We start from the raw sequence: 24,119 nt of genomic DNA, 5'->3' as shown, positions 1-24,119 counted from the left end.
AATGAATAATTTTTTGTGTTCAAAAATACTAAGAAGCAGAAACGCTACAAAGAAAATCAGAATCATCTTGTGACTCCTACAAAAACATAATTACGGATTGTGCCTTTAACTAGACATTTACATTGATTCATCTAAATAAAATGCATGTTTAACCTTTACATACTGTTCATGTTCTGATTCTTCAGTCTCTCATCATAATTAGTCTCTATACCAAACTTCTGAACCACAAATCTATTCTTCATGCATAAATGCTTCATCAGTCATTAATAAACAGGTGATTGATCCTTAATGAAGCTTTCAGAGAGCAGAGAGAGAGTGAATTCTTTAGGTTTTACAGTTTGTTTATGCAGAAAAAACATTCACAATTACACTATGTTTTGATCTTGTGTTACATAAAAGAGGAGAACAGCCATCATGATCTCAATGAATGTTATTGAAAGTGAAAAAAGCAACATCTTTTAAAAAAAAAAGTAAACGGTCATATTTAACCAGGATCACCTTCTAAAAATGTTTATTAGCGGCTCAAAAATAAAAGAGTTGAAACATTATTTCCATTTTTGTATGTCCTGGATCAAATTTAAAAAAAAGCGTTTTACAAATGTAAATATGGGTCAAATTTAACATAAGCATTAACTTTGTTAGTTACTAATGAATTTGAGGTGGGTTACCTGTTTTTTCCAACCTTTTGCGGAACCAATGTGCAGAAACAAATTTCCACGGAGCCATTTTACATTCGTTCCTCTTGCAAGCTAGCCGTCCAGCTGCAGTCTGTTTCAAGTTTCCTGTCGCTGTTTGTGTGTGTTTGATGAGGTGTGGTAGAAAGAGGAGATGTGGTCCTTTTTTGCCAGGGATCCTGTCAAAGACTTTGCTTATGAAATTCTGCCAGACACCCAGGAGAAGTCTGGAATATGGACATTACATCGGGGGAAGCGAAAGGTAAAAAAAAAAGCCCACCGCCGATGCTGCGCTAACGGTTAGCGATAGCTCGGGAGGCCTGTAGCCGGTGTTGCGTGTTAAAGAGTGGCCGTGTTAACTGGTGACTCTCAGCCGAATGCGTCGTAGTTGTCGTAGTGACGGCAGCCGTTGAAAATAAAAACAGAACACATAGTTATCCTTGTAAAAGCTTTAAATTACTTAAATTGAATGTTCAATCATGTGTTCAATACAGTATATAAAGTTATTCGTCTGGTCCTTTTTGTATGACAACAACAAGCGTTCACTTTTCTTGAAGTTACTTATAATGTGGGGAAAATATAGATTAGCAAAACACTACAGTACTATTATACAGATTCATTAGTTGAATATGGGCCTTTCCGATTTGGGATAAGTTAACGGTATAAAATCCAAGGATACGGAAACGTTACGGGAGGTGAATACGTCTTTCTGCGCACATTTTAATATACGCAAATGGTTAGCGTAGATAATAAGCACAGATTAGTATTTAAAATTGATTGAAGTAAAACTGAAGGCTGTTCTGTACGTTTTACTCCCCAACGGTTGTCGTCACTACGAGCAACCGCTACGCATTCTGCTGAGAGTCACCAATTAACACGGTCACTCGTTAAACCGCAACCCCGGCTAACGTTAGTGCCTGTTCGCTACTTGATTTAGCCTCTATACACACGATGTCCGTTGTTATACCGGCGTGGTTATTCATCAGTCGTGTCTGTATGTTTCTTGTCTGTATTGCTGATTCATTGTCAGTGCTGATTTAAGTCGTTTGGTTGCTTTATGTGACGCTATCGTCGGGCTTCGCTAACGAAGTGAACTCAGGCTTTGTTTACTCCGGGAGACAGACACGTATTTCTCGCCACGTCACCCCGTTTTAGCCGAGTTAACATCTGTAATTGAAAGCGTTGTCAAGTTGATGCTTTATCGCTGTAATAAAGGTTTCGTCCCTCATCGCTGACAGCTACTAACAAAACCGACTGTTGTCGTTAATGTCGCTGAGAGCCTCAATCATCGTCCCTGCAAGGATCGATAATGACAGCCAAGCACCAGCTTCCTACTTTCATTACCCTGAATCATGTTAATTGTAATTTCTTTAACTTCTTCCACTCTCCCCACCCTACCATAGAGCTATATGCAGGGGATCTTTAGGGAGATCCACAACGTTAAATGCCACATAGAGGTGGTATACATCATCTGAAAGCTGGGAACCTGAAGATAAAGTTAAGATGCAGTTCAGCACTGGGGGTCAAGTTTTTCTAGTCCTAAATCTGTAATAGACATTGTGTTTTGGTTAGGTACCTATTCAAATTTTGAAAGTTTAGAGGATATAAGGGCTTAGAACATTATAATGGCCATTCCCCTGCTCAATTATGTCTCATAAATGATTGCAGCAATTTTTGGGTTGATACTATTTGTTACACAGATTTAGTGCTGAATTTAACAATTTTTGACCACTCAATTAATAAAAATGGTCAAAAATTCCTCCAAAATACCAAATTAAGACACAGAGACCTTGAGGAACACCATAGAAAAATTCATGCTGTGATTTGGTATCAAAAACCTTTGACATTTGTCTAAGAATTGCATTTTTTCAGCGATTGGATGGCGAGCACTTCTGTTCTGGAAATTGCTCCGAAACCCTTTTATTGTCAAAATACCTTGGAAAGCCATACATCCTCTGAATGCCCTCGGTCTGTAGTTTGTGGTTGTAAAGTTTCTTGAGGCTGTGATTATCCTAGAGGTCATTTTAAGTCATTTTATACAGGTGAGTTCAAGTTTCAAAAAATGGTCTCACTACAATAAAATGGCTACTGTGGGGACTAACATCTTGACACATGAATACAATTGGGCTCATTAATCCACAAGAGTCTCAGCTTTCTAGTCATACCCAATTTACACAATTCCAAAGCTGTTGAGGGACCCCAGTATGCAGAAATATTCAAATACACAATTTTTAGAATAGGCGAAAATGACACATTTATAGTCCATGCAAAAAACTGCATGGTTTTTGCCCAAAATGGCATGGGATTAACATAAAGTGGATATGTCTGTAAAGGGAGACTCGGTGGTACCCATAGAACACATTTTCATTCAGATATCTTGAGGTGAGAGGTCAAGGGATCCCTTTGAAAATGGCCATGCCAGTTTGTCCCTCGCCAAAATTTAGCCGAACTCTGGAGCATTATTTGGGCCCCTTCCCAATGACCTGGTACCAATGGTTGGTACCAATGGATGCGTTAGGTTGTCTAGTTTCATGTGACACCAGTATATCCACTAGCTTTAAAACTGAGCCCACTACAGCCCCTAAAAGACAGTAATGTTGACCGAGGACGCTGGCGTCCTTGTGGAGTTTAAGAGGTAAAAGATCCGCCTCTACACATACAAAAATACTCCCAATAATGTGTATCTGATATGGTTTTTCTAGGAGAAAAAAATAATATAATTACCATACGCAAGTCTTCTCCTTCCCTCTCATTAAAAAATCCAGGGTCTATAAATATATAAATATGTTAAATCTCAGAAATTTAACTGCTGGACACAAGATGTCTCCTACTTCACTGTAAAGTCCATTCTCAGTGTTTTTGCACTGGAGGCTTCAAGTTTCCACATCACACTTGTGTGAGTTGATTATTGAACCAGGATTGGCTTCAAAACTAGTTGTGATGTCACAAATCCTGCTCATAGGCCCGACCCTTAAAATCAGGTTGTCAATGAGCTCAGAGAAACTTTCCACTTTCAACAGATTAATGTGAAAACAGCCTTTTAGTGTCAAACTCTGCACATACATCATTCTGCACAGTGAAGCTCAAACATCCAACTGAAGGAACAAGAAGAAAACATATTTTTGAGTGGAGGAGAATTTTATAGTATATACAATATTATGTGGTGATATGATAGTACTGTGTTTGATTTTGACTATGACTTTAAGTTATTAATGTTTAATATAGTAGTGGTTTAAATATGACTCATGTCACCCCAACCTGTGTCCTCAGACCAGCGGAGAGCCAGTGTCTGTGTTCCTGTACGAGATGGCTCAGGGAACAGAGCAGCAGACCCAGCTAGCCAAGGCTGCCTTCAAGCGTATGAAGACCCTTCGGCACCCAAACATCCTGGCCTATGTTGATGGATTGGAGGTATGTGTGTATTTGTGTGTGTGTGTGTGTGTGTGTGTGTGTCAGTCATTTCACACCCACTGTAATTGTTTAGAGGAAAACGTTGTTCGGCCTGCTTAGCAACATGTTGCAACGTAGTGATGAGCCTTGTGTGATGGTGCAAAATTGTCATGTAACTATCACTTAATTAAATGTCTTGTCTGCTCTTCTCTGCATGTTTGCATTCAGATAGAGGTGAGTGTGAATATTGCAATGTAGGGCTTTAATATTTGCACAGTAGTCATAGTGAGTAGCGCACTGCAGTTTTCTCACTTTTGTTTGCTCAACAAGATTTTAAAATACCTCCACATATAGTCCAGCTACGGTGAACCATTAGCGTACTATTGTCCATGTTAAATCGGTGCATCTTACATGACTTGCCAAAAGAATGAATCGAAAATTAAACATACAAGGGAAACATGACTAGCAAAGCCCTTCTTGTCCATTCATTGTTTCCTCCTTGTCCTTGTTAGTTGGTTGTATTGTATATTTCTAATTCTGACAATGCCAGAAATGGAGTAGCAACTGGGAAGTTGTCAAAAAGTCTTTTTAAATGTGACTGTGTGTACAAGGCTGAGCTGTGTTTCACTTGCTGTAGTTGAGTAGATCTAGGTATGAATTCAGTATTTACATATATTATCTTTTTTTTTTTCAACGTTAATTTTTTTGGCCTTTTTGCCTTTATTTGAGAGTCAGTAGAGAGTGACAAGAAACATGGGAGCAGAGAGGGGTATGACATGACATACAACAAGGGTACCGAACTGTGGACTTAACCATTAGGCCACCGCGGCATTCCCATATAATGTCTTTTAATAGAAATCTGTAGTGATTGAACAATAATGTTTACAATAATGATCATGAATGCATCAGATATTCTGTTTACCCACTTTTATTTTACCATGTAATTAGTACATGGTGATGACCAGAGTCCTAAAAATGTACCTTCTTTTAAATTTTAGCTTCTATTGTCATTTATCCCTCTAGTTGAGTATTATTAAAGATTAGCTTGTACAATAAAACAGCCATTAATCAAAGTTCCTCTTGCTTGTTACAGACAGAGAAGAGTCTGTACCTAGTTACGGAGCAGGTGACGCCCCTGGCTGTCCACCTGAAGGCCCAGGCAGAGAAGGGCGGATCTAGTGAACTGGAGGTCTCCTGGGGACTGCACCAGATACTGGTGAGGAGGGTGATCAGAGAGCACTAACTGATATTTGGTCTCAGGGGAGCCATAGTTCAATGATTTCTGTCAGCTGTCCTCTGTAAGATCTCTGTGCCTCCTCCCACAGAAAGCTCTGAGTTTCCTGGTCAATGACTGCCACCTGCTCCACAACAACTTGGGTGTTTGGGCTGTTTTTGTGGATCGAGCTGGGGAGTGGAAGCTAGGAGCACTCGACCATGTGGCCCCGGAGCAGGGTGACCCAAGCGGGGTCGCACTCCCCGCCCCTAAGGTTGTTTACCCAGACATGGAAAAATATGACCCACCGGAGATGCCCAACAGCAGTGGAGAGAAATGGTGAGAGTTTAGAGGAAGTTCATAACAGGACTATTGCAGACAATAAAGATAAATAAATTCAAGTTATGTTGTTTATTTGTTATTTATCCTGTTTTTCTGAAGAAACGTGTGTGTATGTTTGTTGCAGGGCAGGGGAGGTGTGGCGGCTAGGTTGTCTGATCTGGGAGGTGTTCAACGGGCCACTACCTCGCACTTCCTCCCTTCGTTCACTGGGAAAGGTATATAATTACTGAACCATCATCACTGATTCATGATGTGTGATGTTGGAGAAACTTCTAGTGTTCAACATTCACTAAAACATCCCATATAAATCTATTATTTATTTTGCAATCAAGACTTAATATTTCAGTCATGATAAGAAGAGATGTCAGATTGAACTTCGGAGCTCAGCTCTCCATTCTCTCTAATATGTTACTGCCAAGCTGCCTTTTAAAGTGGGCAACATACACACATAGACAGCCCAGTTTAGCATTTGATAAACAGAGAATATTTATCTAGAGATCTGCATTAAGAATGTTGACCACAGCTTTCTCCATTTCCTTCATCTGTAGCACTTTGAGGTTGACTTTTTCACAGTGCTTTTACATCTCAAAGGAATCTTTGTTGAAATGGAAAATAAAATGCAGTCATGTGCTTTTTTGAGAATGTTGTAGCTCACAGTGCCGTGTGTCTCTCCGTGCCCACAGGTCCCCAAAGCCCTCGTCCCTCACTACTGCGAGCTGGTGGGCGCGAACCCCCGCGCACGTCCCAACCCAGCCCGGTTCCTCCAGAACTGCAGAACCCCGGGAGGATTCCTCAGCAACAGCTTTGTGGAGAGCAACCTTTTTTTGGAGGAGATCCAGGTCCATAGACTCATATAAAGACAAGTCTATTCATGTACAACAGAGGTTATTACAGTGGTGTTTCACAACCTAAAGTATCATGATAGAAACAAATCAAATTCTTGTGGCACTATTCTGGCAGGAACATTGCTTAATTTAGAGAAGCAAGCACTAAACTCTGCCATCTTATCAGCTCTGAAAACTGTAGTGTACTGGGGATAAGTTGTGCTAATACACCCATAGCAGTTATTCAGTTCATTTGTTTCTTGGAAAATTCATTTAACTGTGAAAATCAGGTTTTAAGGTAACATTATATTAAAAGTTTCTGTCTAAAATGATCCTCTCCAGATCAAGGAGCCAGCTGAGAAGCAGCAGTTCTTCCAGGATCTGAGTGACAATCTGGACTCTTTTCCTGAAGACTTCTGTAAACACAAGGTCCTGCCTCAACTGCTCACAGCCTTCGAGTTTGGCAATGCAGGCGCCGTAGTACTCACACCCCTCTTTAAGGTAAATTCCTACCTAAGCATAAATTAAACATTTACAAAAACATTTTCCAAACAAAGTCAAATCTTATACTGGTATTAATATCCGAGAGCGCACTTCATTTCAGTAAACATTTGGAAGTTATGTCTCTGCTCAGCTTTTTAAAAAGAATCTCATCTCCATCTGTCTGCCAGGTGGGGAAGTTCCTGTCAGCTGAAGAATATCAACAGAAGATTATCCCTGTCATTGTGAAGATGTTCTCCTCCACAGACCGAGCCATGAGGATACGACTGCTGCAGCAGGTACTTAACTTACCAAAGGCCTGTTTCATCAGGACTCATGGAGACACTTTCCACCCTCCATGCAGAAGCACCTGAGAGCAAAAAGTTAGCTTAATAAACCACCAGGATTTGTACCCCATGACTTAAATGACAGGACAATTGAAAAGCTGACTCATATCAAAATATGTTAGCTTTGAACAAATGTTTCAGACATTTGGAAATACTGTATATTTTAAATATGTCACAGAAATTAGGTTTGAATGAGGTATTTTGGGTATTTTGTTGCCACACTATCTGCTTTTTTAAAGTCTGTGTTACAGGATGAAAACATTTATTGAATCTAACATTGTTTCTCCTCTCTGTCTGTTTGTCTGTCTTCAGATGGAGCAGTTTATTCAGTATCTGAATGAGGCAGCAGTCAATTCCCAGATTTTCCCTCACGTTGTTCATGGCTTCACAGACACCAACCCTGCCATCAGAGAACAGACTGTTAAGGTATTCAAACTCAAACTACAACCCAGGAGGACTTAATATATGTTACTTCTCTTCAGTATGTTGTCAGCCTGCTGCAGCCGTTACTTTTCTGTCTCTCCGCCTCCAGTCTATGCTGCTTCTGGCTCCCAAACTGAATGAGACCAACCTGAACCAGGAGCTGATGCGGCACTTTGCCAGGCTGCAGGCCAGAGATGAACAAGGCCCGATACGCTGCAACACCACCGTCTGCCTGGGCAAGATTGCCTCCTACCTCAACGCCGGGGTAAACCACTCCCACACCGTTCTGTGCAATATGTTGAACTGATGTTTTCCAACCAGCTTTCTGTAGAAGTCCACCTACACTAGTTTCCTATTTAAATGTTCATCCTTTTTTTTCCCACAGACTCGACAGCGTGTTTTGATTTCCGCCTTCTCACGAGCCACTAAAGACCCCTTCCCAGCTTCACGCTCCGCCGGCGTGCTGGGATTCGCCGCCACACACAACTACTACAGTGTAACGGAGATCGCTGCCAGAATCTTACCCACGCTCTGTGCTATAACTGTTGACCCTGATAAGAGCGTCAGGGACCAGGTACACATGTCTGTTAGGGATTTATCACTACATGATGTCTTTACTGTGCAGATAAGAAAACATCTACAAATTAATATTGTTACTCATTATTTAAAGTAAATTCAAAAGTGTTTTGTCAGCCACAAAATGTTACAGAAATTGTTTGACTTAATTGATTTCATGATTTTCTACTTTTTTGTTACTGTTGCCCCTATTAGATAAGTAAAGAACAGGCTGGATTCAGGTGAATGGTTAATTATAGTAATCTGATACAAGTACTCTCCCCAACATACAGTAATATGAGATGTTAACACTGCACGACACACATCTGCCAGCTTGTCTGTTTTAAGGTGCAGAACAACACAACCTAGAGAAAAACATTTTGGGTTCTGCTGCCCTCTATCAGTTCCTCTCACAGAGACACAAGCAATAAGTGTTACCGTCACACAGCAGAATAAGGCAGCACAGTGAAGCCTGGTCTCTACAACAACAGTATTTATTACAAAATTAATTAGAGAAGATAGATAATTTAAGAACAAAATAACAGCAGATTCTTTGCTTTGATTAAAATTTCAGCAAAATGTCAACATATTAACTAAGAATATAAAGTGGATCATTACTGACTCATGATGCTCAGCAGCTTAGCAAACGCTGCTTTACTTGTTTAATTTAAGACACTGTGACCCCAGATGAAATTTTTTGGATGAGTCTAAGAGCTCAGAAGTGTCAAGAGCAACGATCAACTCTAGATTCTAGCTGGCTTGTGATGCCAGTTGTTTTTACCAAACTTTACCACCTCTTTCTGGCTAAATAATTCAGCTTCATATTTAGATGTTTAACCACTTGTATACTGTAGATAACATTTTCTGTTACCATATCATGGAAAATTAATGCAGAGTTTTTACTCAGAATGTGCTATTCTACCCTCTCCTCTCTGTCAGGCGTTCAAAGCCATCAAGAGTTTTATTTCCAAGCTGGAGACGGTGTCAGAAGATCCGACTAAGCTGGCTGAGATCGGTATGTAACGCACCGCGCTGAGCTGCAACCTGCTTTCTACATTCATGTCTCAGTCAGTAAGAAAACCAGCGAGTGGAATTTTTACATGAAAGTCTCTCTCCCGTCTGTCCTGCAGAAAAGGACGTAGCGTCCTGCGCTCAGCCTGCAGGTGCCTCTTCCAGCTGGGCCGGCTGGGCTGTAACCGGCATGTCGACGATAACTTCTAAGCTGATCCGCAACGCTCCAGGGACAGAGGGAGGTGTAGCGGTTGAGGGCAGTGATCCTGCCAATGCCACCGGCCCTACCAGCGCCACTGATGCAGCAACTGTACCTGGTAGGGATATAGTGGATGTGCAGGGACCTTATGTGTTATCTGCTGACAAACACTTAGCCTGATCATGCTAATTGGGTTCCAGTATTCAAATTGCGTGATATCCAGTTACGATATTCATGCTAAATCAAAGAATCAGGAGAGGAGAATGTTCCTTAATACTAAAGTCACTGCAAAAATGTTGTCAGATGTTGTCAAACAATAAGACTCTTCCTCACGTATCTGATAAGAGTCAACAAAATATTATAAACTGGATGAAGGCAAACAAAAGAAGTCAGACTGCATGAGACACTTCTGCCACCTTATCTGTATGACATTATAATAGCCTGTGGAAACATGCTAGTAAATTATTTTTCAGTCACATAAGAGCTTCATGATTAATAATTCAGGTTGTGTACAATAGAAAGGCAGTGAGGGGAGCCTGGAGAGACGTTTAGTAGAATGGCAGTACAGCTGGGATCTGCACAATAATGTGCTGCATCTGTGTTAATGATGTTATATATCCTTATATTAGCACACCACCCAACATTGAATTATGTTTGGATAGGTGTTTAGTCTTCACATCTGCCAGAAGTATAGACTATGTACTGTACTGTTTTATTCTTTATCTCGTTCTTTCTATCACAGATTCTGAAGATAAAACTCCACAAGCTTCTCTGACTCACCATGCTGCCTCTAGCCGTGCCAACCAATCGCAGACTCCAGAAGTGACGGACAATGACGACGAGCCAATAGGAGACCGCTGGGACGACGAGGAAGATTGGGGAAGTTTAGAGGTACGATTTCAACACTTCTGAAAGAGAAGATTGCTAATAATTGTAGAGACACATACGTTTATGTTAGATTATGTTGCTTCTCCCACTAAGGATCCAGAGAAAGCTCACACTGAGACTGATGACTGGACCACTGACTGGTCAGGAATGTCATCATCCAAAAAGAAGGCCAGTGACAGAGGAGTATGTGTCCTATAATATCACCAGACTGCTTTTATAAACCTAACACTACTGTAATCACAATAATATCAAATGAAAGAGAAGCAAAAGATAAAAATGTCTTCTTTTGGGCGGATGAATTGATTGTTTTGTTATTATCTAGGTGGGCCGGACGTCGTCCTCCATGGCGATGAAAAAGCAGAGCTCTGACTGGAGCAGCTCTGGCTGGGACGCCGACGACAGCTGGTCCAACGAGAAAGACGGCCAGGGGCAGAGTTCTGCAGGCGAGGAAGGCTGGGGCAACGACTGGGGCGAGGAGGAGACGGACACGACCTCAGTTGACAAGACGCTGCCGCTGCCTGAGGGGGTGCGGTTAGCCAGCGAGTACAACTGGGAAAGCAGCAGCACAACCAAAGGAGTCAATCAGAACGACCTGTTTGCCAGCGTGTCGCAGAGAAACACAGCCGGCACTGCTGCCACGGTGAGGAGAGAGGGAAGCAACAAGACGCAAGAGTAAAGGATAGAGAGACAAATTCAGTTTGTGCTGATAAGATCTGAAACTTAAAAAAAGTTTGAGAGAAATTGTGAATCACAAGATGAAGATAACAGATCGATTCATTTAATAGAGATAAAAATGCTGCATCCTCATTTATTTGTTACAAGTATGACTGCAGCTAACAATTATTTTAATTATCTATTAATCTGTTGATTATTTTCTTGATTAGTTGTGTGGTCTATAAAATGTCTGAAAATGGTGAAAAATGACGTTCACCGTTTCCTGGAGCCCAAAGTGACGTCCTCAAATGTCGTCTTTTGTTCTGACCAACAGTCCACAACCCAAAGATTTTCACTAAATAAACCAGAAAACATTAACATTGAGAAGCTGGAATCAGAGAATTTGGACATTTTTTCTTAAAAAGATGACTCACAATGAATCCATTACCAAAATAGTTGGTGATTAATCTTCTGTCAATTGACTAATCAATTAATTGACCAACTGTTGCAGCTCTAGTTACATGTTTAAATGAATGTTCGACTGTGCACAGCTAACTATTCACATTGTTGTTGTGAAAAAAATGTGATCAAATACAAATAACAGTACACTTGATGTTACCATCAGATCAGAAGTAGAGGGATAAAGGAAGAGGAGGAGGAGAAGAAGGGAGACGGGAGACGCTTAGTGCTGTCAAATCTGAAGCTGGATTTATGTTTGACACAGGGGGGCGTCAGCATCTGTTTTGACTTACAGCTCGGTGTCTGATTTCTGTTGTTGATCATCACTAGGCTGGTGAATTATACACTAATTATGTTTTACATTATTTCATTAACTTTGTGACATAGAGCGCTGGTGGACATACTTGCATCACCCCTTGTTTTTTTACTGAATAGGAGACACTCCAGAGCAGTTACTGTGTTCACAATCATTCGTTCACTGTCATAGATCAGAGCCATCACAGTGAAGGTTTGCAGATGGTTTTGCTGGATGTTTTACTGAAGTCTCAAATCTCTTAACATACAAGTATGAATATAATGTGTTTTGTTTTTAGACCAGTTGGCTTGTAAAGACGAGGCAAGGGGACATTAAACAAAACTGTTGAGATAATGACGCAATTTGTACAATCTGGATTAAGAACAACCACCTAAAATACTGCATTCCCTTAATGAGAGCATGATCTTTAGGTTATGAAAGCACGCACATGAAACGAATACAATAGGGGTGCAGTCAGGAATATAAGGGTCAGTGTGATCAGTTTAATTGAGTCGTGTGTTGTGTTTTCTCCCGGTCAGGCTGCAGATGGATGGGCCGCAGAGGCAACAGGAGACTGGGGAGCTGAGGAGAGCTGGGAGTCGGTGGATGGAAGCCAGGGTAAGTCTATCGGCCTGCCTCCCTCATCAGAAACACGACTCTTTTTAATTGGTCAAAATGAGCTGCAAACAGATGTCACATTTACACTTAGTTGGACATTTTATAAAAATCCAATCATCTGTTTGAGTTTTTTTGGTTTTATGTGATTTTTGTGGCATCTGTTCTCATTAATGGAGCCTTTTTAGTCCTCTGACTCTAAATATTCACCAGAACTTTTTCTGTATACTTACTTCTGTTCAGGTATTCCCATTAGATAGTTATGATGTAGCCACTTTATGCCTTTTCTTTGAACTGCCTGTCTTTCTGTATCGACCACCAGGTCTCAGTAAAGCCGAGCTGTCCAAGAAGAAACGGGAGGAGAGGAGGAAAGAGCTGGAGGCGAAGCGGGCGGAGCGCAAAGCTGCTAAAGGTCCTCTCAAACTGGGCGCACGCAAACTGGACTGATGGAGATGGAAAGAAAGATCTGAGGGTGGGGACGGAGAGGGAGGGGCACAGACTGCAGTGACTGAACCCGGACCGGTGGATGGAGGCTCGACATTCCATAAGTACAGGACCAGGAGTGTTAGCAGTGAGGAAAATACTGTGAACAGTCCTCGTCATGGACTTGATGAGGAGAGGAAAGGGTCGCTGTTGCTCAGTAGACGACTCTCAGCCTGGAGATTCTCTGCTGTTCATCATTAAGAAACTGAGAGATGGCTGAAAAAGGAAAAAGCAGTAATCGAGTTGAAAGAAAGGAAACGAGGGTAAAGACGGAGAGGTGGAGAGACTTTCAGCACCACTCGCAGCAGAGGCTCGAGTTGATCACACAATATGCCCCCCTCTGTTTTTTTTTTTTAAATCCATAACTCACAAAGTCTCCGTTGTAAAGTAAATGTATATAAATGGTGCATCTTGTCTTAAAATGACATGAAGAAATGACACTTTTTTTTAAAAATGGAAAAATATATATATCAGAATTTCAGAATCAAACGTATTATTAATATACTGAATGTTTTTCAGTATAAACACACACAGACACAGAAACACACACACACACACACACACACACAGTGGTTATGAATGTTTTAGTTCAGCTGTCACTAACTTACAGACTTTAAATCAATCCGTGCATGCACTTGTGTATTTGTGTGGCCTAACAAAAGCTTCCATGGCCAGAAATGACAAACATGTTGAGTTTACTTTGCACACACAACACTGTATTTTACTGTACTGACCTGGTCTGACAGGTGACACATTTGACTGGATTCAGATCTGTAAATGTATAACGTGCACTCCAGACACACAGCGGAGCAGCTCGGACACAAAGAAGAGGCTGGAGGACTGATATCGAGGGAACTTTATGTTTCCTTTGTCTCCCATGAGGTATAGCGCTGTGGTGGAGGGTTTGTGGAATCAAAAGATTTATTTTTTAGTCTGTTGAAGGTCTCGTCATGCATTTTAGGATCATTTGAAGATGTAACATTTACCCATCACTGGGTTTTAATGGTACTGGGTGTGGTCGGGGTAAAGGAGATTATAAGTTTCTTTTGCTCTTTTTATTTGTGCCTTTATTTATATTGCAGATCTGCTCTGTAGGATCACGTCCCAGAACTAAAAGTTAGATCTGAAATGTCCCAAACCTGCAGATTCTGTGTTTTCATCAAACCTTTCAGTGAGACCCCATATTGCCTGTCTGTGTTGGATATAGTATTGTTGGGTTGGGTGTTACTCACCATACAAAATGCTGTATAGATCAGCCAGCTGACACAATCAACAGCGATCACCATTGGAGCAAATGTCCTGGTATGGGATTGTTAGCCAATTAACTATGCTGCATTAGTCTTGGTGGACTGAGGAAGACTGGATGCATTTCACAAAGTCCAAATCATGTAGCATGTGAGCTATTCTAAAAATAAATATAATTCAAATTAACGTATGTTTCTTCTTTAAATTAAAGGCTGCTGTCATATTACTCCTCAGTAAATGTACCCATAAAAGAGGTTTTTATTTGTCCAGGTTTTGAGACATATATCTGAGATTTCTGCTGCTTACACCACAATACAACAAAGGTGAACATTTCAACAGACCTCAATGTGGACGGTTTTCATAGGGAGTATATCTTCAGTAGAAAATATTCCCATGTAAATTAATTTTAATGTATTTTATTAAAGTTAATTTTGTGGATTATCTGTTGATTTCCACTGTATTGGACAGTTGAAGAAAAACACATTTGTGTTGAGGTGAAGACGGGCAGAGACCGATATCTTAAAGCCTGAACAAATAAAACCAAAACTATCTGGATGAATAGATGCATCTAGAGATAACTGAGAGAAAAAAACAAAACGGTGAGGCATGTCGTCCCAAAACACATCATCACAAATATACTAGTTTGTCTACAGTGGTAGACAAACTAGTTCATTTGTTGAATTTATGTTTTAAGAAGCAGTGCAGTTCAATGTGTCTTCGTTATATACCTGCTGTCATATTGTTTTGTTATTTACTTCAACAATTACAAAAGATGGCATCTAGTAATATTGAAACTGGAAACAGCCCGTAATAACAAACTTGACAGGACAGGAAAAAAATGTGTTGACTTTCCAGGGAAAGTTTGTACTTTGTTGCAGTAAAATAAAAATGTCTCGACGGCTGATGAGCTCAGAACTCCACGTGAGGACAACCGATATGTTACAAATGATCTAACTAGAGCCTATAAACCTTGAATCTGTGTGTAACAGCCTCGTGTTAAATGTGTAGACAAGATCGTCATTTAGTAATATATATAGCAATTTGTTTGCATGTCTGTTTCACCGGACACTCACATCAAAAGGTTCCGGTTGGTGGCTGCTGCTCTCTCGTCTGCAGGAGGCGGGTCGTTCAAGCAGCGCTGCAGACATCAGGTCCGGTAATAGCCGGTATCAAGTCTGTGGTAAAGCTATTCGACAGGTCATGAATTTGAAAAGAATGACAAAATATACAATCGTCCATGTTTCCACTGTGTATTATTGAGTGAGAAATACGTGCCTAGTCTATTATTTAAAAATTAAATATGCCGTTTTAATTTTTAAAATCACGTTGTTGGCCGAGTAGCTTATGAAATAAAGCATTAAAGGCTAGTTGTTTATGTTATTCTCAGTAAGGAGGGATGTTTTCTAGGAACTTCAGTAGAGCTGTGGGGGAAAATCAAACTCCGACCTGAAACTGGTTGCTGCTTCAGCGGCGTCGCCTAAAGTTTAACTCTGCTCTCTGAAGCCCTTCGTCGCCAGCTTTAATTGAAAATGAATTGCTTTTGCTGCTTTTGTCGCTTATGAATCTTTGGGTGTGAGTGCACAGTTTTACGGCAACACTGTGTGTTTTTTCTTGGACAAATATGACATCACCGAAAACAAAACAAACCTCAACAAATGTACCTAATATTGTTACATTTTAATTTTATACTGTAAGACTATTATTTTTTTCATATAAGTCAAAAAGGTAACTTAGAGATACATAAAACCTAATTTATTTTCTAAAACACAATAATTGTGCAATATCATTTTAATTATAGCTGTTACATTCTGAATATCTGCAGCAAAAGCTGTCAAAGATGTGTCTTCTCAGGTTGGTTAAACATGCACTGGATGAATCAAGACAGCAAACAATTAATTATCTTTTATGCTGACAAATATACAACCTGTAGTTCTTTACAGCATGATGTAACAGACTTCTCTACCTATCTTGTATTACAGAGACACTAATGTTGTGTTAAAAATATAAAAATCATCATAACCAGGTTGTTCTCATTCAGATGATGGTCTGTCTGGTGGCCATCAGACAGCAGAGGAGACGATCCAGGTCATGAAAGGGTAGTTTGTGCGTGCAGTGATTGTCCTGTTGAGACATAAACTGGATTTACTGGTTATTGGGTAAAAGGTGGAACAGGAATTTAATCTATTGGATAATTGACACAAGGGCAGGAATTGTCAGAGCCGATCTCCAGATGCTGTTCTTGATCTGAGAAGCACCTTATTCTGCTGCACTTTGCTGGAAGATGGACAATGAACCCCTTTTTACTTGGATTTACTGGTGCTGGCAAATGTAGGCCCTTGACTTCTTCTACTCTTACATTACTGCATGGTGGCAGAGGGACTGATATTAATTCTTCAGATAGTGAGAATACAGACAAATATATATGGTGTACATGATTGTTTTCGTTCAGCCTTTTTTGTCTCTCAGGATGAAGATCAATTGGATAGACCAGCAGATCACACAGGAGTAAATCAAGGCCATGAAACAGTAGGTACATTATATGCGTGCAGCGATTGTTCTGTGCTGTACAAAAACAACACTTTTGTAAGGAAGAAAACATGCAGCAACTATCCACACACTGCTTTTTGAAATGAAACAATGTTTTCATTGATGTTTATTGTTAAATTTAGCAAAGGTCAAAGCTGTAAAGCAAATACAAGTGATGAACAACAATAATAACACGAGAACAAAACTTAGATTGTTTTAGTCATTTCATTTTCTTTATCGGCTCCATCAACAGATGTGAGGGTTACAGTGCGAGAAAGTTTAGAATGTTTTGGGATAACATTGTGCACGTTCCCACTCTGCAGAGGGTAAGGAGTTTGCTTCTGTGTGTATGCAGGTCAAATTGAACCGAACATCGTATGAAGGACATAAATGTGTGGAGGATTGTAGCATGTGTACTCAATGATTTTTTTTTTTTCCTTTTACATGTTCTTCACAGAAAATAAAACAAGGCCATGAAGTTTCAGTATGAAAACTTGTATCCTTGTCATTCAAAACTTTTACTAAAAGTTTTGAATGTGTCAATTTGACCCGAACACCACATAAAGGTTAATCTGAACATATTTGTTGAATACTGTTTGTCTTATCAGATAATTTAAGCAGCCTGTGCTTTTATTGTGGGATGGAGGACCAGGATGAAGCACAATGAGTAATTTCTTCACATTGCAAAATGTAAAAAATGAAAAGGAATAGTTTTTTTCTGACTTAATTAATGTTAGGGTTGCGGTGGTAATTACAACAATCTTCTGCATCCTCAGCATCTTCTAATGAAGGCATGATTAATGTGTTTTTGTGTAAACATGTAAGATTACTTACTTTCCATTGTACAATATGTTCTGTAGAAAATTCAATTTTTAGTCAGAACACAACATTTACGTTGGTGAGAACATCCAAAAATTGAAGGAATAGTAAGAATATTAGTGGTCAATTAATTTAGATATCCTATATTTAGGGATACCCTATAATGCAAAACTTATGTACCACTACACGTCCCTGTTTTCCCAGATTTGCTGTGACGTCTGTCAGAGGTGGTACCACCATGAATGTGTACAGAGGTCTCCAGTGGATGAGCAGCACTTGTGCCCTGCATGCAAGTAATGGTATAAATTGTGTCTCGAAAACCAGTCATTTTGTCCATTTGATATTGACTCACTATAAATGATTAACAGGTCACGTGGTGGCTCGAACCAAAGTGAAAAAAAATGCATTTTCTCATTCTCAGATCTCAACAGTAGACGTGAGATCTTCCAAACCTTAATACTTTACTGATAAACAACAGGAAATCTCTCCGTGCAGCGATCAATACTTCAATAGTTTTTTTCTTGAAAAAGAACGGATGAATGATAACATATATTACAGTTTACTGACAATGCTCTAACTTCTTCAATTGCAATTCAGGAGCTTTGACGAATACCAACGGGTCCTAATGATGGTAAGCCCACAATAACGCACTTTCAGATTTATATGTTTATATAAAGACAGAAAAGGAAAAACCTTGATTTCTGTGTCCACAGAATACAAACGAGGGTCCGTCTCTGTCTACAGGACCGACACGTTGGCGGGAAATGAACTTGATTCAGGTAGGCCAGTCAACGTAAATAATGATGATGATGATGATGATGATGATGATGATGATAATATTAATAATATAATGATAATAATAATGTCACCAGTCAGGCATCATGGACTGTATAGGTAGGTTTATATGCTGCAGAAATGATTAATCGCAGTAGCGGCCGGTTTTAGTGAAAACGTGGAGTAAACCAGGTGCATCTGATTAAACATACAGTTTCAACTACTTTATATACAGTTAGCTAGTTTAGTCCAGTGGTTCCCAACCTAAAGGTTGCACCCCTGCAAAGGTTCACCAGATAAATCTGGGGGGTCATGAGATGATTAATGGGAGAGGAAAGAAGAAAAAACAAAGGTCTGATACACAAATCTGTTTTCAGTTTTTAGACTTTTTCTCTAATCTTTGATTTGTGGTGAAATATTGGATTATTTGAACATTTCAAACACTTTAATCACTTTATTTTACGGTATACTAATAAGACATAATATGCTGTACTTGGTATCAACTTAGACAAAAACTATAAATATGTTCTTTATTAAAAAACAGTAAAAAAAAGAGTCATACCCTCATTAGACACCATATACCTAAATTGTGCTGTAATTAGTTTACATTGCCGTATTAGATCAGTATATAATCTATGTCATCCTAATCTTTTTTTCTAGTGCTTGTGTCTAATGGTTTTTTCTAAGTTGTTACTTTACAATCGATTTAATTATGTAGATGTTTGCTGAACTGTAGCCAGACATGTCTTAAAACAAAGAAATATCTATGGACAGATCTTCAGGGCCTCATAAATTCCCTCTCTTTGTTAAATTTAGGTGAGAGCAAGACAACTGTGGCATGTCCAGTCTTGTCCCAACATCTCATCAATACCTGAGGACCTTGGCTTTGATTCTCTCAATAGAAGGTGTCGCAGCTTGAGCCGATTCATTCATTTCAAGAAGCATATTGAAGACAAGGATTTGAATTCCCTTGAACTCAAACGGTCCACGAAGACACTGACACAGACCATTCACAGGGTGAGTTTACTTTCATGACATTGCTGCTTTGTTTGGTTTGGTAGGCAGGCCACAGATCATGAGTCTAAAAGCAGATTACATTACAAGGTCTAAAGGTCACAAAACATACCAATACACACACACTGTGCCATTAGATAGGAATGATGAGAGTGAATATTTCTACACTATCGTGTTAAAGATTTAAAATGGATTGATTTAGTTTATTGCAACAGTTCAGATGATTTACCATCAGAGGAAGGATTTCTAAGTGCCTAATATATGATTGTTTGTGTCAACCGGAATCATATGGTTCACATGTGACCTGTTTTTTCAGTAAAATTCACATTTTGATGAATATCCAAACTTTACACTACTAAAATACATCTATAACAATAAGCTGTACTCACTTCCATTGTACAGGTAGGCATTGTTTGCCGCACATGTAAATTTATAAACATTAATACAGTGTAGCATTATCTAATTTTTACTACTTCTTCCCAAAGCCAGCAGTTGATATTGTTCTCTGAAACTGTAGTGGGAACTGTTGATATATCTATAGTAGCACACAATATGGCCACTATAGAAGAAGAAAGTAGGAAATGCTGCACAAGATGTTTCTTTGTTAAAATTGTGTGTTGTTTTCTACTTGTCTCCACTTTCTTCTTGTCTTTAAAAAATACATCTTCTTTCTGGTTGTCATTATGTTAATGAAGGAGGCCAAAGCGGAAGTGATTGGTTCCAGTTTAACAGAGACCAATAAGCCGAGGGCAATCGACACAGCTGAAGGCCGTGATGTAAAGTTTCAGGAGACATCCACAGATCTCCAGGTTTGTTTGCAGGTTTCGTGCCTCTTTGTGTGAAGCCCGGTGCAAGAACCATGCTGCAAGCTTTAGAGTGTGTTCAGACAGAAAACAGCACTGTATAGAAAGATGAACCACATCATTCATCTGAATGGGACAACTGTGCTGGCCCAATGATTGTGCCAACGCAGAAGGCTCCAGTATAGAATCACAGGTTCCTCTGGGAAAAACCTTCACTCTCATTGAAAATAATTACAAAAAGCTGCCACAAGCTGCTAAAAAGCGTTCTCTCTGATGGAGGCCTTAGGATGTTAGCAAATGTCCACTAGCGTTACCAAAGTTGCAGCATCAATATCTGTGTGCACAAAAATCAAAATATTAATGACTCTTTAATAGGCAGAAAGTGTGCGTGGTTTGTGTCCGTCATGATTGTTGTGTTCAATTTGAAATTTCATTCCTAATTTTATTTCAAATTGTATGTTTTGAAGCACAGAGTCTGAAGAACAAAAATGTATAACAGTCCAAATACCGTATATAAGAAAGTGATAAATATGTGAGGGTATGTTATCCCTTTACGATAAATTGGGTTTATTAATGTACTGACAATCAGACTTTAAAAAAGACTTTATGTCACAGGCTACTTTTGGGGACAAATTTTTGACTTCAAACCAGTTAATTGAGGATGGCTTGTCCAACCTGGGACAAAAGTCATGTCCCCAACTGGTAAAACGTCGATTTTTGGGTCAGTGGTTAAGGTTCAAATTGTGTTGAAGGTCAAGCTATAGTCCAGGAAGAGCATGTGTGCATAAGTGTTTTATTTGGGTCAGTGGTTTATGGGATGGAGGTACCTATAAACCTTAAGACCAGCTTCTCCACGCACTTCGTAGCCACTGATGTGAGTGCCACAGGACTGAAGTCGTTCATGCAAGTGATGTTCAGCTCTTTGGGATCCGGGACAATGATTGGGCACTTAAACTGGCATGGAACGACAGCCTGAGTGAGCGAGATGTTGAAGATATCTATGTAGACTCCAGCCTCCAGTGTAGACAGGATAACACCTGCTGGAGAGTCCTGAAAACCTGTGTATGTGTGTTTGTGTGTGTGTGTGTGTGTGTGTCATCTGGAGGGCCCTCACAGAGTCGTGGTGTGTTTTCTGCCTTCAATTTGTCTGGGAGGGTGGTGTCCTTGTTGTTGCGTGGGGATCTGTTACCTCTGTAGTTTGTGACAGCCTGGATACCCTTCCACATACCGCGAGTATTGTTGCCAAGGAAACAGTTTTCCATTTTTTGAGAGTGGGTCCATTTTGCTACTTTGATGGATTTCTGTAGATCAGCACTGTGTCGGTACTGTGTTTCATTGACAGATCTAAAAGCTGTGTTCTGTTCTTTGATTCTGTTACAAATGTATTTGTTGAACCGTGACTTCTGATTTTGAAACACAGGGATGTTCTCGAGAGGTCACATATGGAGGTGCACCAGTTAATGTAGCAACTTACAGTCTCTGTGTACTCATAGATGTTAGCTGTAGCTTCCTTAAACAGGTTCATGTCAGTGTTTTAAAAACAGTCCTGTAATTCTGCCAGCAAACCATTTGTCCAATTTTAATTAATCTTTATACCATAAATCAGACAAAAAAAAGAAAACAAAAGTATGTAATTGCAGGAATAAACCTTCTTCTTTCTTTGTTTTTTTTTTTTCAGAAGAATGTAACTGGAATCAGGCGTCCTGGAAATGAATCCTGCAGTCCAAGAGTGAAAGATACCAAGCATGAGAAGGTGCCTACCACAGGAAATAAAGTTACAGGAGTCCAGTGGCAGCCCACCTTTCCTTGTGGCCATTATCAGCACAGTTGTATATACAGTTGCTGCCAGCTGTGTTGCCATTTTCGTTTTCATTTTATTGGTAGGCCTGTATAACTGATTGATAATAATGATAATTATTAGAATTTAAATGATTAATTTAGATTTTCCCGGTTTAAGTACAGAATTAGCAATGCTGTAAAAATTGCCTGTTTTGTAAGCAGCTTGTGTCTAGTTTGGATGCATGTACAGTAGGTGTTCAAGACAAGTGAATGGACAGAATAAAAAGAACAGCCAAGATCATCACACAGCCAAACACAAGTCTATCAGTGGAGACAGAGAAAGAGATCCAGTTAGATTTGATGTGGGGCCTTTTTTTGCACTGATACTGATGATCTGTTCTTTAAATGACAATCCTGTTGTGTGTCATTCACATTTGTGCACACATTTAAATTTACATGTGTTCAAATGTTGACCATTTTGTGATTAACATTTCATAAAACTATTGAAAGACAGAAACTTCTCATCTTTTTTTGTTCTGATTCTTGATTCATCCAGGGCTCTCAACTACATTTTTGGTAGGCAGGAGGTAGCGTAGTAGACATAGTTACTTCACACAGCAGTACTTGTGGACTGTTAAATAGCACCAAACCAGTGGGAACGGTACTTCATTGGACTGAGGCCTATAGACTCCTAAACTGCCCAGATTGACACTTTAGACGCATTAGATTCTGGAGTCCATCGTAACCAGTCAACAGTAGACAGATAGCCAAAACATGACCATCCACTGGTGCATGAGCAGGTAATGGTTCATTTGCATTAACGTATCTGCAGCGAATCTATGAGCAAAGTTTATTGCACAGTTACTACTCAAAACTGATGGGTCAAAGGTGAATTCTGGCTCTAGACTAGGTGGTTTCACCTAAAAAGAGTTGCAAGTGTAATCAACCCCTTTATAGCTACAGTGAACAAATGTTCAAGAAGTAAATCTCTATTTTGAGGAGAGGAAAGAAAATAGACAATCGCTAGAACTAGCATAAAAGTGAACAAGAGAAGCAAGACCAGTTTTAAACTGCAAACATCTAAGAAATAACTACCAGTAGACTGAGGAAGATTTCTACTTTTTGCTATTTCTCTCTCTGCCTGAAATTGATTTTTTTAGGGGCATTTTTAGTCTTTTTTCGTGACTTGCCTGGAAATTGCATGTTTTTAATTATTACTATACAGTTTCAATATTCACAAAATAATTTTCAATTATTTAACATGTAATCAGTGTAATATTAGGTGTTACATAATTAAACATGTCCACTAAATTTAAAACATTTAATTTGATGCATTTTAACAGTTTTGTTGCATATATTCATATAAATTTATATTCACGTTATCTACATTTATCAGTTTTTGAGAATTTTTTTAAAAACATTTTGTCTACATTTAATTACATTTAATACGTGTTTGAGCATAATCACCACTATGTGTAGAACTTGAAAATGTCCAACTACATATAGTGTTAGTATAAAAAAAGACACTGTGGCAGACATGCTACAACCCTCCAATCCACTTCCTTATGGCAAGGTGAAATATCTCAACAACTACTGAGTGGACAGACATGAAAATTTATACCTCCTGAACATCAGCATGTTAACATTGTCATTATGAGCATTTTAGAATAACAATAACATTTTTGCATTAACTTCATCATGACTGCTAAGTATCAAAACCAAACTTTGGAGCTCAATTTTTATCCATCTTGCAATTTGGTTTTCTTCACAATCGGCATCACAGCCTCTCAGATCCACCTCCATGACTGAAGACTTTTAATCTTGTTCTACAAACAGAAACATGTGTCTACAGAAGTATTTGAAACATGTTATAATCACATAATCTACACATAGTGGTTTGCAAATTCTATCTGCATTTAATCAGTGTTTTGTAGAACATTTTGTTAACATCATTTATTTAGTTTCTATATTTTGTATGTATTTTGTGATGTTTGTGGTGAGTTTTTAAAATATGTTTTTGAAGTATTTACGTATTATGTGTTTATGGGGGGATTTTATAACTATTTTTGAAGTATTTACATATTACGTGATGTGATGCCATTTCCTGGGTGAGCTGTTAAAGTGGAATAACTTAATTTAGGACACTGCCAGTTTTGTTTTTGGGAATGCGGGTATTTTATGTTGATTTTACCTTCTATAAATAAACACATGACACACGGTGGGTTTTTTATGGCTGATTTTGGTTTATTTTTAGCAACAACAACAAAACACCAAAAATTAAATCAAGAGATTTAGGTTACTCAAAGA

At 39.2% G+C, this 24,119-nt stretch overlaps 2 protein-coding genes across 5 annotated transcripts; both read left to right on the top strand.

The window, feature by feature from the left end:
* The first annotated feature begins 730 nt into the window (after nucleotides 1-730).
* scyl1 (SCY1-like, kinase-like 1) lies at nucleotides 731-14,283 on the top strand. The gene is made up of 18 exons (XM_067599475.1): nucleotides 731-936; nucleotides 3,945-4,085; nucleotides 5,158-5,280; nucleotides 5,390-5,616; nucleotides 5,744-5,834; nucleotides 6,303-6,458; nucleotides 6,786-6,944; nucleotides 7,115-7,222; nucleotides 7,583-7,696; nucleotides 7,803-7,958; nucleotides 8,079-8,267; nucleotides 9,188-9,263; nucleotides 9,379-9,576; nucleotides 10,201-10,349; nucleotides 10,440-10,529; nucleotides 10,669-10,986; nucleotides 12,294-12,372; nucleotides 12,692-14,283. Exons 1-18 carry the CDS (start codon nucleotides 829-831, stop codon nucleotides 12,814-12,816), a joined length of 2,607 nt encoding a protein of 868 aa, XP_067455576.1. The 5' UTR covers nucleotides 731-828; the 3' UTR covers nucleotides 12,817-14,283.
* Nucleotides 14,284-15,482: 1,199 nt separating this feature from the next.
* LOC137189540 (uncharacterized) lies at nucleotides 15,483-24,031 on the top strand. 4 transcript variants are annotated; one of them, XM_067599467.1, is made up of 8 exons: nucleotides 15,485-16,623; nucleotides 17,081-17,313; nucleotides 17,647-17,735; nucleotides 18,040-18,073; nucleotides 18,156-18,221; nucleotides 19,033-19,233; nucleotides 19,926-20,039; nucleotides 21,712-24,031. In XM_067599467.1, exons 2-8 carry the CDS (start codon nucleotides 17,287-17,289, stop codon nucleotides 21,925-21,927), a joined length of 747 nt encoding a protein of 248 aa, XP_067455568.1. In that variant the 5' UTR covers nucleotides 15,485-16,623; nucleotides 17,081-17,286; the 3' UTR covers nucleotides 21,928-24,031. The 4 variants fall into 4 exon arrangements, with proteins under 4 accessions (XP_067455567.1, XP_067455566.1, XP_067455568.1 ...); XM_067599468.1 differs by having other exon boundaries at nucleotides 15,489-16,623; nucleotides 17,647-17,741; XM_067599466.1 differs by lacking the exon at nucleotides 17,081-17,313 and having other exon boundaries at nucleotides 15,483-16,623; nucleotides 21,715-24,031.
* Nucleotides 24,032-24,119: the final 88 nt, after the last annotated feature.

Source organism: Thunnus thynnus, chromosome 9, assembly GCF_963924715.1.
Source record: "Thunnus thynnus chromosome 9, fThuThy2.1, whole genome shotgun sequence".
Taxonomy (NCBI): Eukaryota; Metazoa; Chordata; class Actinopteri; order Scombriformes; family Scombridae; genus Thunnus; species Thunnus thynnus.
Note: the sequence above shows the minus strand (reverse complement) of the source record. Positions and strands in the feature narration are given on the sequence as shown.